This window comes from Dendrobium catenatum, unplaced genomic scaffold (assembly GCF_001605985.2).
Source record: "Dendrobium catenatum unplaced genomic scaffold, ASM160598v2 fragScaff_scaffold_1348, whole genome shotgun sequence".
Classification (NCBI taxonomy): domain Eukaryota; kingdom Viridiplantae; phylum Streptophyta; class Magnoliopsida; order Asparagales; family Orchidaceae; genus Dendrobium; species Dendrobium catenatum.
In genome coordinates, this window is record NW_021319810.1 from 5,894 (window position 1) to 20,481 (window position 14,588).

The 14,588-nt window shown below is 35.5% G+C and overlaps 1 protein-coding gene and 1 pseudogene across 1 annotated transcript in view; both read left to right on the forward strand.

Moving 5' to 3' along the window:
* The window catches only part of LOC110106771 (ABC transporter A family member 2-like), a 13,726-nt gene extending 1,102 nt beyond the window's left edge, over positions 1-12,624 (forward strand). The window contains 14 exon segments of the mRNA XM_028699626.1: positions 1,441-1,679; positions 2,346-2,515; positions 2,615-2,757; positions 2,917-3,040; positions 3,131-3,331; positions 3,412-3,794; positions 3,863-3,981; positions 4,060-4,136; positions 4,227-4,316; positions 4,487-4,630; positions 11,224-11,523; positions 11,591-11,671; positions 11,759-11,927; positions 12,320-12,624. Coding sequence (XP_028555459.1) covers positions 1,441-1,679; positions 2,346-2,515; positions 2,615-2,757; positions 2,917-3,040; positions 3,131-3,331; positions 3,412-3,794; positions 3,863-3,981; positions 4,060-4,136; positions 4,227-4,316; positions 4,487-4,630; positions 11,224-11,523; positions 11,591-11,671; positions 11,759-11,927; positions 12,320-12,384 — 2,305 coding nt within the window. The 3' untranslated portion in view covers positions 12,385-12,624.
* Positions 12,625-12,747: 123 nt separating this feature from the next.
* The window catches only part of LOC110106758, a 7,340-nt pseudogene continuing 5,499 nt past the window's right edge, over positions 12,748-14,588 (forward strand).

The window sequence follows — 14,588 nt, forward strand, 5'->3', positions numbered from 1 at the left end:
ATCTTTATAATAAATGTGAAGCTAACATTATAATTTATTAATTAATATTTATTCATAATAACTACTAAAATTTCATAACTTTCATAACCAAAATTTTGAAAATAAAAAAGTTAAAATAATTAACTTATTAATTATTACATTATTATTATTGAATCAATTGAAGTAACATGCAAAAAAATAGATATTTTATTATAGGAAATAGATTATGTATGCAACTAGTTATTTTATTACGAGTATCAAGAAATATTTACATGCATATGCATAATAAATTACTATAGAATAAAGGCATAACAAGTAGTCTAATCAAATATTTATGAACCTAATACAAGTAACACAGATTACAACCCTAATAAAGAATGATATATTTATCCTGTAATAAATAACAATTCCTTTCTTGAGTTGCTACACTTAGAAATCATATTTTCCTAGAATAAAGGAGATAATGTTAGCTGGTTATTATCTCAAAAGCCCTAGACAATACAAGCTCCCATATCAAACATGCTCACATTCTTACATGCATTAAAGAATAAATACAAAAATAATAACAACATCAACCCTTTATCCCATTACGTGCGATCAACAGCTTGAATCATTTTTCTCCATTGTGTAAATAAGTAAAACTAATTAGCATAGTAACAACTTACGTCGTATAGATGATCCTAGGTAAAATTTAGATAAAAAATCAAACTTACCATTAAGATCTCTAAGTAAAATTTCTCTAACATCATCAAAACAATCAATATAATATCCTACATCTAATTACAATCAACCCTAACCTAATCTAATAAGAAAAAAATTGTAGATAGTCATTAGAAAAAAAAAGTAGATGGTCATTAGCAGGAATAAATGAGGAAGAATGGAAAGAGGTGGAAAGAGGGCTCGTGATGAAGAAGAGGGGCAAGGGGGAAGAGTTTGGCGATGACAACCTTTGATTGAGGGAAGAGGAAGACTCTTATATGAAGAGGGATGAGGAGAAGATGAGGGTATTTTGGTGGAGGCTTTGCGGCTTGAGAGAGAGAAAAAAAAAACTAGGGATAGGGCTTGTAACTCAAATTTTTGATAAAAGGGGGTTTGGCGGCTGTAGAGGAAGGTGAGGGAAGATCTTGTAATGTCCTAGTCTCAAGTGTCAACTCGAATCATGTAGATAGGTGACAACGCATGTGGATTTCATCAAAGATTGTAGGCAGATGCAGGAGCATGAAAGAGAGTCTGATCGGGCTTTCGCATGAAGAAGGCATGAGATCAAGTTGGTCGGCATTGTGAGGTCTAGTTTGGTTCATTGTTCACTGGCCATAATAAATTTATACATAATTATATAGACCTTATTTTTATGATTGATAAATCTCTGTTTACAAATTTTGGCATAACTTGGAAGCCATCTTATTTGAATTCTTTTTTGCCGGTATCTTTATTGACAATGAAAGTGTGATATGATTGAACTTTGCAGGTGAAATCTTTTATAAATCAATATGAAGTTGATGAATGGCTGTTAGGTAATCCCTTGTGTTGCCCTGGTGCATTGCACTTTGTGGAGAAAAACTCAACGATTATAAGTTATGGTCTTCAGACTAATTCCACTTCTATGTTGAAGAGAGGGAACTCTCAGGATCCAACATTCAAGTTCCAAATTCCTCTTCAGGTTGCTGCAGAACGTGAAATTGCAAGGAGTTTGCTTGGAGGTACCAATGCTCTTCCCTTTGATCTGTGCTTCATTTCTTCACTTAGATTCTCCATTATTATGAACAAGATATCCAGGCAAATGATGAATATGAACACTCTTCGGAATCTATTTATAGTTGAAGTGTCAAAAGTTTAGATATCCTTTTTTAAAAAAGAGAAAGCTAATATGGTTCGTGAAAGAAAGTGAGTGTATTAGAAGATTTGTTGCTTTTTCTAAGACATTTACCAAGACTCACAATTTATATTCATAGTATTTAATTACCATCTTCACTTAAGTTAAGTGTGATTTATGCTTTTGTTTTTGTTATCATAAAATATTTTAAATTCCGTAAGTTTAAGGTTTGAATTTTGGTTTAATTTATTGCACTATGAATTATTTCAAAACTCAGCATCTTTAAAAGCTATGGTTTTGTAGAAATTAAACCGAGAAGCACATATTGTTTATTCCTGCTAATGTAACACTAGTAAAAAATGCAAATGTTTAACTACAATGATTGCTAACAAAGATTCAACAAGCTAATCCATCATAGTTGTTGATAAGTTGCTGATTATTATCTGAATATGTTGTTACTTTTTTATCAGAGCCCTTCATTTGGATGATCATATTTTTTTTTCAAAAATTTGAACTCTACTTTTCACTAATGCTGCCCTATATGTATGGACAGATCCCAGTTTTGAATGGGTTGTTGGATTCAAAGAATTCGCTCACACTGCTACAGAAACATTTTCTGTTGTTGGGGAAGCTGGAGCAACGTTTTTCCTTGCAGTTGCCATGTTTGGATTTGTAATTCAAACAAGTTCTTTTGTTATAGAGAAGGAACTTAAGCTTCGTCAGGTAATATAACTTGCACCATACTAACCATGTTGCTACGAGTTTTATATGCATTCAAAATATCTAGCTGATGATGAAAAGTCATTGGTTTGAACATTGCAGGCTATGTCCATTATGGGTCTCTATTAATCTGCCTATTGGTTGTCTTGGTTTACCTGGGAAGCTTTTCTTACCCTTATTGCTTCTCTTTCCACGGTTTTGTTTGGGATGTTGTTTCAGTTCAGTTTTTTCCTACGCAACATGATGCGGACATCCAACCGTCCATGCTTATCCGAGGAGCTGAAGATCGACGGCCGAGATCACTTTATTTCATTTCAGTTTATTAAGTGTATTTTTATTTAATTTTTGCAAGTTCCAACTTAATATTGATCTTTTATTTCATAGTATTTAAGTAAAGAATTGAGTTTATTCATTCATTGGCTATCTTCACAGTTGAGTTTTGCATTCTTGATATCAACTTTTGTGGACAAGTCATCATCAACAACTACAGCAGGATTTTCGATATTCATAATAGGCTTTTTTACACAAGTAAGATTCTCAAACAAGTTATTTTAAATTTTAAAATGTCTTTGCAAATATTCAAAACATATATAAGTTTTTTTTCTTTTATTCTTGCAGCTTGTAACAACATTTGGTTTTCCATATGCTGAGAACTATTCCAAATTATATCGTATCATATGGTCTTTATTTCCTCCCAATCTTCTGGCAAAAGCTCTTGATATACTTGTTAGTGCGACTGCCACTAATGAAGATTCAGGGATTCGTTGGCATAGGCGAGGTCATTGTACTTATAAGGAACATAACTGTGTAATTACTATTGTAAGTTCCAATATCAGATTTATAGATTATTACATCATCAGGTTCCCTTTAGGTGTGGACTGATAAGCAACTTTCTACAGGAAAATATCTTTCTTTGGCTTATCTCCACATTCTTTTTGTGATTTGCCTTGGCAATATATTTGGATAATATACTTCCCGATTCAAATGGTGTGAGAAAATCAGTTTTTTACTTTCTGAAGCATTCATACTGGACTGGGAAAGGTGGAACTAGAGTGGAAGGTGACCTATGCGGTTTTGCAAACTCTATTCCACCTATAGAGTATGTTGCTCCAGATGATGAGGACGTTCTTGCAGAAGAAACAACTATAAAACAACAAGTAATTGGTAATAGTGTTGATCAGAGTTTAGCAGTTACAATACTTGGCCTTGCAAAAACGTACCTAGGAGCTACTAAACTTTGTTGTTGTAAATGCAAGAGATCTTCTCCCTATCATGCTATTAAGGTATTGCACCTTTTGTGTGTTTATATCATTTCAAATATAAATTTTCAGTCTTGGCTTTTTCTTTACGGGGTATTTGGGTAAATATAGCAAAAGATCAACTATTTTGCCTTCTAGGACCCAATGGAGCAGGAAAAACTACAGTTATAAATTGTCTGATTGGTATTACTCCAGTTACTGATGGAGATGGTAGGAGACTTGTATTTCCTATATCTTTTTTGTTTGCTAAAAAAAAAAAGTTTTATAAATAATCATTACATCTTGCAGCTTTGATTTATGGAAATTCAATTCGAAGTTCTGTTGGTATGTCAAATATCCGAAGAACGATTGGTGTTTGTCCCCAGGTTCAGTTTCTTTTCATTCATGACAACTAATCTAGTTCTATTCACAAGTGTCAGAAAACTAAGTTGTAAATATGCATTTTTCTTTATCAGTTTGAGACTTTGTGGGATGCATTGACAGCAGAAGAGCATATGCATCTTTTTTCTAGCATTAAAGGTTTACATCCTTCAATAATCAAATCGGTAGGTGATTTATGGCTTACTTATTTGTATGAGAATATTCCAGAACTTTGAATCAGAGTTTAATAAAGCAATTTGGGAGATACTGTTTTGATGATTTACCATATTTTCTTCCACATCTAATAGTTTAACATAACTTCACCCATTTTTATCAATTGAGTGTAAAAATGCAGGTAAGTGAAAAGTCTTTGGCTGAGGTAAACCTTACTAGTGCCTCTCATATACGATCTGGAAGCTATAGTGGAGGTATGAAGCGCCGGCTTAGCTTTGCGATAGCCCTGATTGGAGATCCACAAATGGTTTTCCTTGATGAGCCGGTAAGAAATTGCAATGTTTTTAATATACCTAATGATTGTGATTACCATTTTTTTTGCGGCCTTTTTTCTCAACATTTTGATATCTTTTATCCATGTGGATTGTTCCTTTGTTTATTTTCTGATCATCCTTTTTTTATTTTTTGATGATGGACTTTTTTTTTTTTTTTTTTTTTTTTTGCCAAAAAAATTGATTTCATAGAAATTCCAACGCATGAATTTTTAACCCAATTAGATTTGCAATTTTTTTTAGTACAACAACAACAACATCAACATCAAGCATTTATCCCATAATGTGGGGTCGATTACATGAATCATTTTTTTTCCATTGTGTCATGTTTAAAGTCAAATTCTCATTTAAATCTAATAAAAAAATATTATTTCTAATATTTTCTAACCAAGCCTTTTTAGTTCTATCTCTACCTTTCTTAACATAATCCAAACTATTCTCCTAACTGGGTCATCGGAAGTCCATTGTTTTATGTGACCAAACCATCTAAGACGACTTTCTCTAATCTTTTCTTCCACTAGAGCTATTCCAACCTTCTCATATATATGCTTGTTATGTATCCTTTCTCTAAGAGTAAAGCCACGTATCCACCTGAGCATCCTTATCTCTGCAAGACTTAACTTAATATTATGCTTATCTTTTAATGGCCAATATTCTGCGTCATAAAACATTGCATGTCTCACCACCATCTTGTAGAATTTTCCTTTAAATTTGAGGGAGATTTTTCTATCACACAACAAGCTTGATGCATTCCTCCACTTCAACAATCCAACTTGAATTTTACTAATAATATCCCCATTGTTGACCTCTTGATAAATAACCAAAACATGTAACAAAATCTTAGAAGAATATTTGCACACATGTCTCTGCTAAATCCCGCAAATCCTGCTCAAATCCCGCCATATCATTGTACATCCGTCACCGTTTTGGGATTTCTGCGAAAATCCTGCGACAATTCCTCGATCCCACTCCCATTCGCATCTTTAAATACCGAGCAAACGAAGTCGAAGTTCTCGGTTCCTTCGACGCTTCACTTCTCCCTCCGATCTCCCTCCAACCGAGCTCCTCAAATGAACAGCCCTCCGACCTTCTTCAGTTCTTCCTCCTCCTTGTCCGACCACAGCTCCAGGACAAACCCAACGAAGGCCATGATCCGACCCCTACCTCTCTCGCAAGCCTCTCCCGACCCCTTTCTTTCTCCGATCCACAGAGAGAGAGAGAGAGAGAGAGAGAGAGACCCTACCTCCTTAGTTGTCGTTCAACTTCACACCATCCACGACTTTCCTTCCCTGTCGGTTCGGAGATTCTGACATTTTGATCAGAAGCAAGAGCTCGCTTGCTGTGAAGGAAATTTTCTATTAATAAAATATTATTTTAAATTAAGCGCAGGTAAAGCGCAAGTAAAGCGCAGGTAAAGCGCAGGTAAAGCGCAACTAAAGCGCAAGTAAAGCGCAACTAAAATGCTAGTCAAAAAGCGCAAGTAAAGTGCAGGGTAAGTAAAGCGCAACTAAAGCGCAAGCTGATGCGAAAATTTTTTATTGGATGTTCAATTAATTAATATTAATTAAGTTATAATTAATTTTTAATTAATTATAACTTATTATTTTTAATTAATTTTAATTAATTTAATTAATTATTTTAATTAATTATATTAATTATAAATGATTAATTAAAAATAATTACTTATTTAATTATAATTAATTGATGTTAATTATAATTAATAAAAGTGTGCCTCTTGCCTTGCCTCAATATGCGTGTCAACGCCTTCATCAATCGTCAAGGTATAATCCCTTAAATTCAAAATTTCGAGAACTCGCTTTCGTTGTTTGCGGTGGACTGGAAAACTGTCGATACATGCCTTTATTTCGCGTGGTGGGATGGGACCCCAATGCGGCGCTTACGACGAAACGGGTAATCACCTAAAAGCCCCATTTCAAAGTTCGTGACGCACCGGAAAACTGTCTATACACGTCTTTATTACGCGTGGTGGGATAAGACTCCGATGCGGCACCTACGGAGAGACGAGGTTATTTATAAGTACCATGGAGTGAGGGGAAAGCAAACTGTCATTTTAAAAAGGTACCCTCAAAGACCTCATACACGCCTTTATTGCGCGTGGTGGGAAGGAAGATCACGGCCACGGTGTCCTCGCCCAAAGACACCTACCATACACGCCTTTATTGCGCGTGATGGGAATGTCCAGTTTCTTGTAGTTTCCCCTAAACGGGAGAGACGCCGGGAGACTGCCGAAATTTCGGGTGAATACGAGATCGTACCTGGACTTGATTGAACTCAAAAAGACATTAATGAACTAAGTGCAAACTTGAATAAAAGGCTTAAATCAAACTTGGATAAATGATGAACTTGAACTTGTAAGGACTGCAGGGGACTCGAATGAAGGGAAGAGGTTCATCTTAAGCCTGAATTGTACTTGGATTCAAACTTGTGAACCTTTTAGCAGAATTTGAACTTGATTAAATCATATGCAAGGGAACTCAAGTTTAAATGAACCTAAATGTAAGAGAACTCAAGCTTAAATAAACTATGAAGAACTGCACTTGAACTCGAGTTGGACTTGAGTTAGAGCATAAGCTTGAACTCAAAAGGCGTGAAACCTAAGTTGAACTTGGACCTAATTGAATGGTATAAAATATAATTCGAAACAAAGTTTGATAAAGTGGTAGCATGCAGACGAGGAGCGAATGAATAATACAGTGATATCTTCATTGTTAACAAATTCAAAATTTTCAATGAATATTAGGGAATTGTCACTCCAATCGGAATATACGAGTTGTCAAGCAAACTCATTAGAAGATTTGAATCAGCCTCATATAACAGTTGAAGACTTGTAGAATTCAACATGGCTCATTCATATCTAGCAATCAAATGTACTCAAGCTTATAAGCAATGAAATTGACAAGGGTAATCATGAATGTGCAACACTGCCTTGTGAATAACAAAGCTGAAATAGATACAATCAATACAACAATCATGTAAGAGGATGCAGCAGTATTTTCTACCTAAGAGCACTAACGAAGGGATTTAAATGGTATAAGACAATACAACTTGTCCACGAATGACTATAGAAGAATCATCACACATAATACATACAATAGATCTATAAATGAAAATATACATGCCACATTCAAGCAATGATGGTAAGAAAGTTGTAAGTATGGTGCACATGCAATGTTGCATACAACAGACTCTTAGCACTGGCTGGCGATTACAAAAGAGCCTTCGTAGGCATAATAGCAGTAAGCAGCAATGTGATGGATGCTACATCATCCCTGCAATCAACCACCGTTCAGTGCCATGTATATACATTGATTTCCCCATAATCAAGGGTGGCCGATATGCAATAAATACAAACACATGTGGAAATTCTTATAAGCCGTTGCAGAGGATCCGTCATAAGCTCAACATGTCTACAAATAAGTACATGAAGAATGGTGGTAAAGACAGCATGTCCTTAGCACATTCAGGGTACATACCAATTATTGTGGCAAAGGCACTATAACACCTCCATGAGCAACAATTGTCCAACATCCGTCAAACACATCGGCCCTCTATAAGCAAGGATAGATGATACGTAGTGAAGTACAAATATCTAAGGGGTTGTAGAATACTCATTATACATACTACATGCTATTTGCAAGTAGAAGCCAATGAGATACGACAAGTACAAAGTATCTACAAGTCGTTATAGAAGAGCTATCGAGCACCCAATGTATCATCTACAGGGTGAATGCAGAAGAAAAATGTAATATATAAGAGCTCTTATAAGATGTTGTAAAAGATCTACAATACATACAAGCTCTCTACAAAGACAGATGTACGTGCCACATGCACTTATGGGTATATGCGTAAAGACTTCAGTAAATGAAGTATCATGAAGTCAATTTCAGTCTGTGAAGGAATACATCTACCTGCCTACTTCTAGCAGTGACAGATGTACTACATGAGCCAAATACCACAATAAAGTGCACGAAGAATACGATAGATACAAGTTCCCACGAGCTTCTGTTGGAGCCCCGCTACGAATATTACATACTACCTACGAATCAAAGCAGGAGATTAGTTAGTGCATTACAATCTACCTGCATAAATCATGCAAGTAGTGCACGACAATCTACCCGTACAAAGCAGCGAACAACTCAATTCAGAAGCTTCTACGCCCCGCCACCGGATCCGCAACACTCGTACTAGCGGACAGAAGGCTTGTATAAGCTCTCAAATGAAATGTTGTGAATTCAAATGACAGTTACCTACACAACTAAGATATTTCAAAATACCCCTACACGTGCACCATAATTTGTATACACATAGGTACACTAAATGGGAAAATATAATCTCGACCCATATGGGCCCCGACGAGCGTATTATTGGTACACACATGACGCCTAGGGATGCTGCGCGGGTCGATAAGTGAATTCAAGTTCGAATCCGACCCTTCTATGCAGATCAATAGGAGTCGACAGGGTTCGAACCTTCAAACAAATACACGGTTGTGGGGACTGATGTATTTATTTTAATATATTAATATTATGCCTTCAATGTCTATAATCAAGAGAATTCACTAGCAAAGGCATAAAGCCTAAGAAACTCGATCCTCCTAAGCGGGTAAAAAGGAGCCAACAAGGTTCAATAAATAACTATAAAATGCCCCAAACACACACATGGGCTCCGACGAGCATGTTATTGGTACACACGTGACATCCAGGGATGCTGCGCGGGTCAATAAATTTGAACTCGATCCTCCTAAGCGGGTAAATAGAAGCCAACAAGATTCAATAGATAATTATAAAATGCCCCCAAACACCCGCATAGGCCCCGACGAGCGTGTTGTAGGAACACATGTGACGTTTAGGGATGCTGCGCAGGTAAATAAGTGAATTCAAATTCGAATCTGATCCTTCTATACGGGTCAATAGAAGTCGATGAGGTTTAAATCTTTAAACAAATATACAGTTGTGGTGTCTAGTATATTTATTTTAATACATTCATATTAAGCCTTCAAGGCCTATAATCAAGAAAATTCACTAACAAATGTATAAAGCCTACGAAACTCAATCCCCTATCGGCAAGTTGATAAGGTCAACAAGGTTTAATCAAATGGAAATGACCCCCTTCACCCCGATGATGGCTGTGTTAAATGCATATCTCAACCGGATGGATCTATTTCAAATAATCCAAAATGTCGTCCAAATGTCTATCAAAATTCAAATTCCAAAAAATCCCAAAAATCCCAAATTCCAAATATTTAAAACTGAAATCCATCCGTCAACACTTAAAGCAAAATCCATCCACCATCCACAGCAGTTTGTCGAGGTGGACAAATTCGATTATAACTCCAGCTCACATAGAGTCAAATGTCTAGTCAAAAATATCACTATGATCCATTCTTAAATAAATTCCTATCAGTAAGGACGTGGCACGTGTCCTCTAACAGGCGATTTTGCCTCCAAATGGCACCGCAAGATAAACGGTTATGACCCGGGGCCCTCTGAACCGAGTGGTTTTGCCGCCAAATGACACCACAAAATACCGGTTATGGACAGAGCCAATACGCTCCTTAGTGGTATCAAATCCTTGAGATATGAATAAATAGGATATTATCGATAGGGCACAATGCCCTCTGTTAGCTAAGGTGGATTCAAATGTGTCCCCTTAGACAAGCATTCACCCAGGTCTACAAGGTCCCCTTGAAAGAAGCAACCCATGGCTGCCGACAAGGATCCTTCTGTCAGGTTGGGTTGACTACCTCCTCTGACTAAGTAGACCAGGGACCACGATGGCTCGGGACGACAGAACCATGGGATCTTGATCGGGTCCATCATACATTTCCCTACCAACCTCTTTTTGAGTGCAAGATGGTGAAATTTCTAATTTTAAATATTAAAATTCCCAAACCTTCAAACCCTCAAATTTTCCAACCAAATACCCATGTTGCTACTATATGCCATATAACACGTATTTTTTACATATCTGATTGACGACTAGCCTTAATCGAAAGTTCTCTCTCGTTATCAGGAGGGGTAAATAACTATAGGGGCTTGCGCCTATAGGAAACCAGAACTCAGATCATAAAGTCCTCGCAAAAATGATGGCCAAATCTCTGGTTAATTAACTATATATTCGATTTTAGATCTACTCAAATGAAAACCTTTAGACTCTAAGGTTGACCAATTTGCAATTTTTTTAGTGATGCAAAAAAAAAGACATTTTGAGGAGACATGCTATAATTACCATTTTTGGTGCAAGCAAGTTTCTTCATATTAAAACATTATTTACACTTAATCTATTTGTTTCAAGAGAGTTGAGCAACTTCTAGAGGGTTATGTTTTTCAAAAATCCAATCCTCCACAAATGCTTAATGATGTAACTTGCTGATTGTCCAGCTAAAACCACGGCAGATTTTGTCATCTTTTGTTGTGAAATCATTTTAAATATTATAAAATTGCGCTAGCTACAAAAATTCATCATAGATGTTTTTTATTTGCAGGAAATATGTCTACTCTTCTGATTCTCCTTACTCTTTTTTCCTAGTTCATGCTCAACTGATTCACAAATTTGTTTGTTTCAGACCACTGGGATGGATCCTATCAGCAGAAGACATGTATGGGATATTATAGAAAATGCAAAGAAGGGACGAGCTATTGTATTAACAACCCATTCTATGGAGGAAGCTGACATATTGAGTGACCGCATTGCCATCATGGCAAAGGGAAGGTTGAGGTGTTTTGGAACCTCTATAAGGTTGAAGTCAAGATTTGGAACTGGTTATATTGCTAATATTAGTTTTCTTGGAAGTACTCCTATTGATGCAGAATGGGAAGCTGCACATGTGCGTAAAGCTCAGCTTGTGAAGCATTTCTTCAAACATGTAAGTCACAAATCTTGCAAAGGAAATGGTGAATTGAGAGTCTCTGACATAAAGTTGCATTTGACAGCATTTAGATGTGGAGCCAAAAGAGGAAAACAAGTCATTTTTGACATTTGTCATTCCTCGTGATAAAGAAAGGCAATTGACGATAAGTTAAATGTGTTTTGGATGAAATCCTGGAAGTCTGCATATATTATTAATCTTCAAAGTTGGTTTACATAAATTTCTTAATCAGGACTTCTTTGCTGAGCTTCAAGATAGAGAGAATGAACTTGGAATCTCAGACATTCAGCTTGGTCTCACTACACTTGAAGAGGTTTTCTTGAACATTGCAAAGCAGGCAGAGTTAGAAAGTGCATCAGCTGATGGGAGCATGATTATGCTAAATTTATCATCTGGGGGGGGTAAATTGTCACTTTCCATCTAATTTTTATTCTTTATTACAAGGGTTTTTAAGAAATTACCCCCCTAAAAGTTTTAAAATACTATGGTATGCGCCCAGAACAACCAAAATTTGTTCCGAGGGTGTTGGCTCCGAAAACCCCCACAAGGGCGCTCCCCCCTGGGCCCCATGACCTAATCGGGCAAGTCGAACCCCACCAGAGGGCGCTGCCCCCTTGGACCCCCAACATATATGCGAAGCATACGACGATCAAGAATATGAACAAATAACGGTCAAGCCAAATTCAAGGCAACTTTAACATACATCTTTGTAGAAATTGAATGATTAATCTTAAGCGACCATTTTCTTTTATCTCTATTGTTTGGTTGCTATTGACCCTTTTTTTTTTTGTAGCGATGGGTCGAGCTAAATTCGAGGCAACACCAACAGTTACCTATAAATTTGCCCCCTCTCCATAAAATTAAGGATGGATCTGCCCCTGCTAGAGATCCAGAGTTTGAGTAAGGAAATTATGTTCAAAAGCAGGCCAAGATCACTCACATCAACCCTCCATATACACTATAGAGGAAAAGGCTCTTGAAGAGCAGATTTTTTTTTTTGGTGTGTTTAAGGCCATCGTGGTATATTTGATGATTAGAATGTTATAACAATAAATATGTTGGGAAGCTACAATTTGTCTGATCATATAGACTTGAGAAGATGTGATCTTGCTTCAAATAATGCATGATAAAAAAACTAAGCATGCAACCTACAAGCTAGAGAAAAAAGATCGAGTTGGAGAGTTTTGAAAGAAGTTCGTTCTTATAACTAAGAGTATAGAAATGACAATATTAGAGGTGTGGAAGCAATGGAGACGAAGGAACTGTTAGAAGATGAAGAGAAGAAATCAGGAAAAATACTATAACTGTAAGTAATCAGTAAGAGGATAGGACAGGAAATTGTCATCATTGAACATGAAAATTTTATTTCTAATCCGTCAAGTATGTCCAATTTACTAAAAAGAGAGCACCATGATCCAAATTGTTGGGATATAATTTACAAGAAACTGATAGGTAAGTTGATCATATTAGAAATGAAAATGTTAAGAAGAATGTATGATAAAATAGACTACAAAATGATTATATTAGAGGGATTATGAATGTATAATGCAATAAAAAAATAGATTTAGATAGTTGAGAATGTACAACTGTTGTAAAGAAATGCATAAAAAGTATGTTAAAAAAATAAATGTTGAACTATGATGAAAACCAAGTGTACATTGATTGTACTCGTGCTGATTAGGAGTTTAATTTATGATAAATTATGTCCACAACTTGGAAGTGCTTCAACGATACATTTTTAATCATTCATTTGATGCAAATTAAGGCTTTGTTTGGAATGGCTTTCTTTTTACTTCTTAAAACAGCTTTTTAGTACAAAATTAAAAAGTTGCTTTAAGAAGCAGAAAGAAAGCCATCTCAAACGAAGCCTTAATTATTCTTTCTGAATGCTCAATATGATTATGAATTTGACAAATGAAATTTACTTCCAAGTAAATAATTTAAATATCTGTTTCATATTTCTTTCAGATACCAAAAGGGTCAAGGTTTGTGGGGATTCCTGGAACAGATACAACAAATCTAAGAGGTTTAATGGTCGAAATCTACTGGGAACAGGATGATTCTGGTAATCTATGCATCTCAGGACATTCACCTGAAATCTCTATACCACCTAATGTAAAAATTCCAGAAAATAATCTAACTTCTAGTAGAAATTCTCGGCGAGGATCTTCATCAAAGATTGGATTTGTCATCGACCCAAATCAAATTCTAAATAGATGATTCTGAACTGCATATTTATTACTAAGAAATAAGGATTCATCAACATTTACTACTTAAAAAAAAATCAACATTTACTACTTAGAAAAAATTTAAGTTTTTTGTTTTAGAATCATTCAGCCCAGCACATAATTGGTGGTCTCCTTCCATGCAATTCTTATTTATAATGAGCTTGTCTTTATTTTTCCTATTGAGAGTAAGCTATTGATTCATTTACCAACCAAATTGTTAAAGATATGTTACACGCTAATCTGTGGAATTTTGGTTTACCAAAGTTTTCTTAGGCCTCTTTTAGGACAGCTTTCTTATCACTTCTCAAAACAATATCTTAGTATAAAAATTAAAATTTTTGTAGTAAAAAGTTACTTTAAGAACCAGCAAGAAATCTGCCCCAAACGAAGCCTTAATATTTTTTTTTAGAATTAAATATAATATGAGGTCTAATGGATTTTGAGATTGTTCTTCTCATAAGAGCAAGATTATCTTATTATTTTAATAGCTAAAATGATGAGGCAATATGTGTTTCTCTAATGAGAATGAAGCTTTAAGTGAGCTAACATGATTTTTATCAACTGATGGCAGGGGCAGAGCCAGCCTCTTTTTTTTTAGGATCGGCAAAATAAGATTGTGAAATATATAATTTTATTTATAAAATATTAAAAAAAAAATTAAGAATTTAGGTAACTAAATTTATTGAATTTAGGCAAAATAGTTAAAATGCTTATTTTTTTTCTTAAAAAAAAAGATTTCAGGATGGGCAATTGCCCACCTTGAACTTTTCCCGGTTCCACCGTTGATTGATGGGCGCTAATGGGAACAATTTAATCGAGATACAAACATTATTG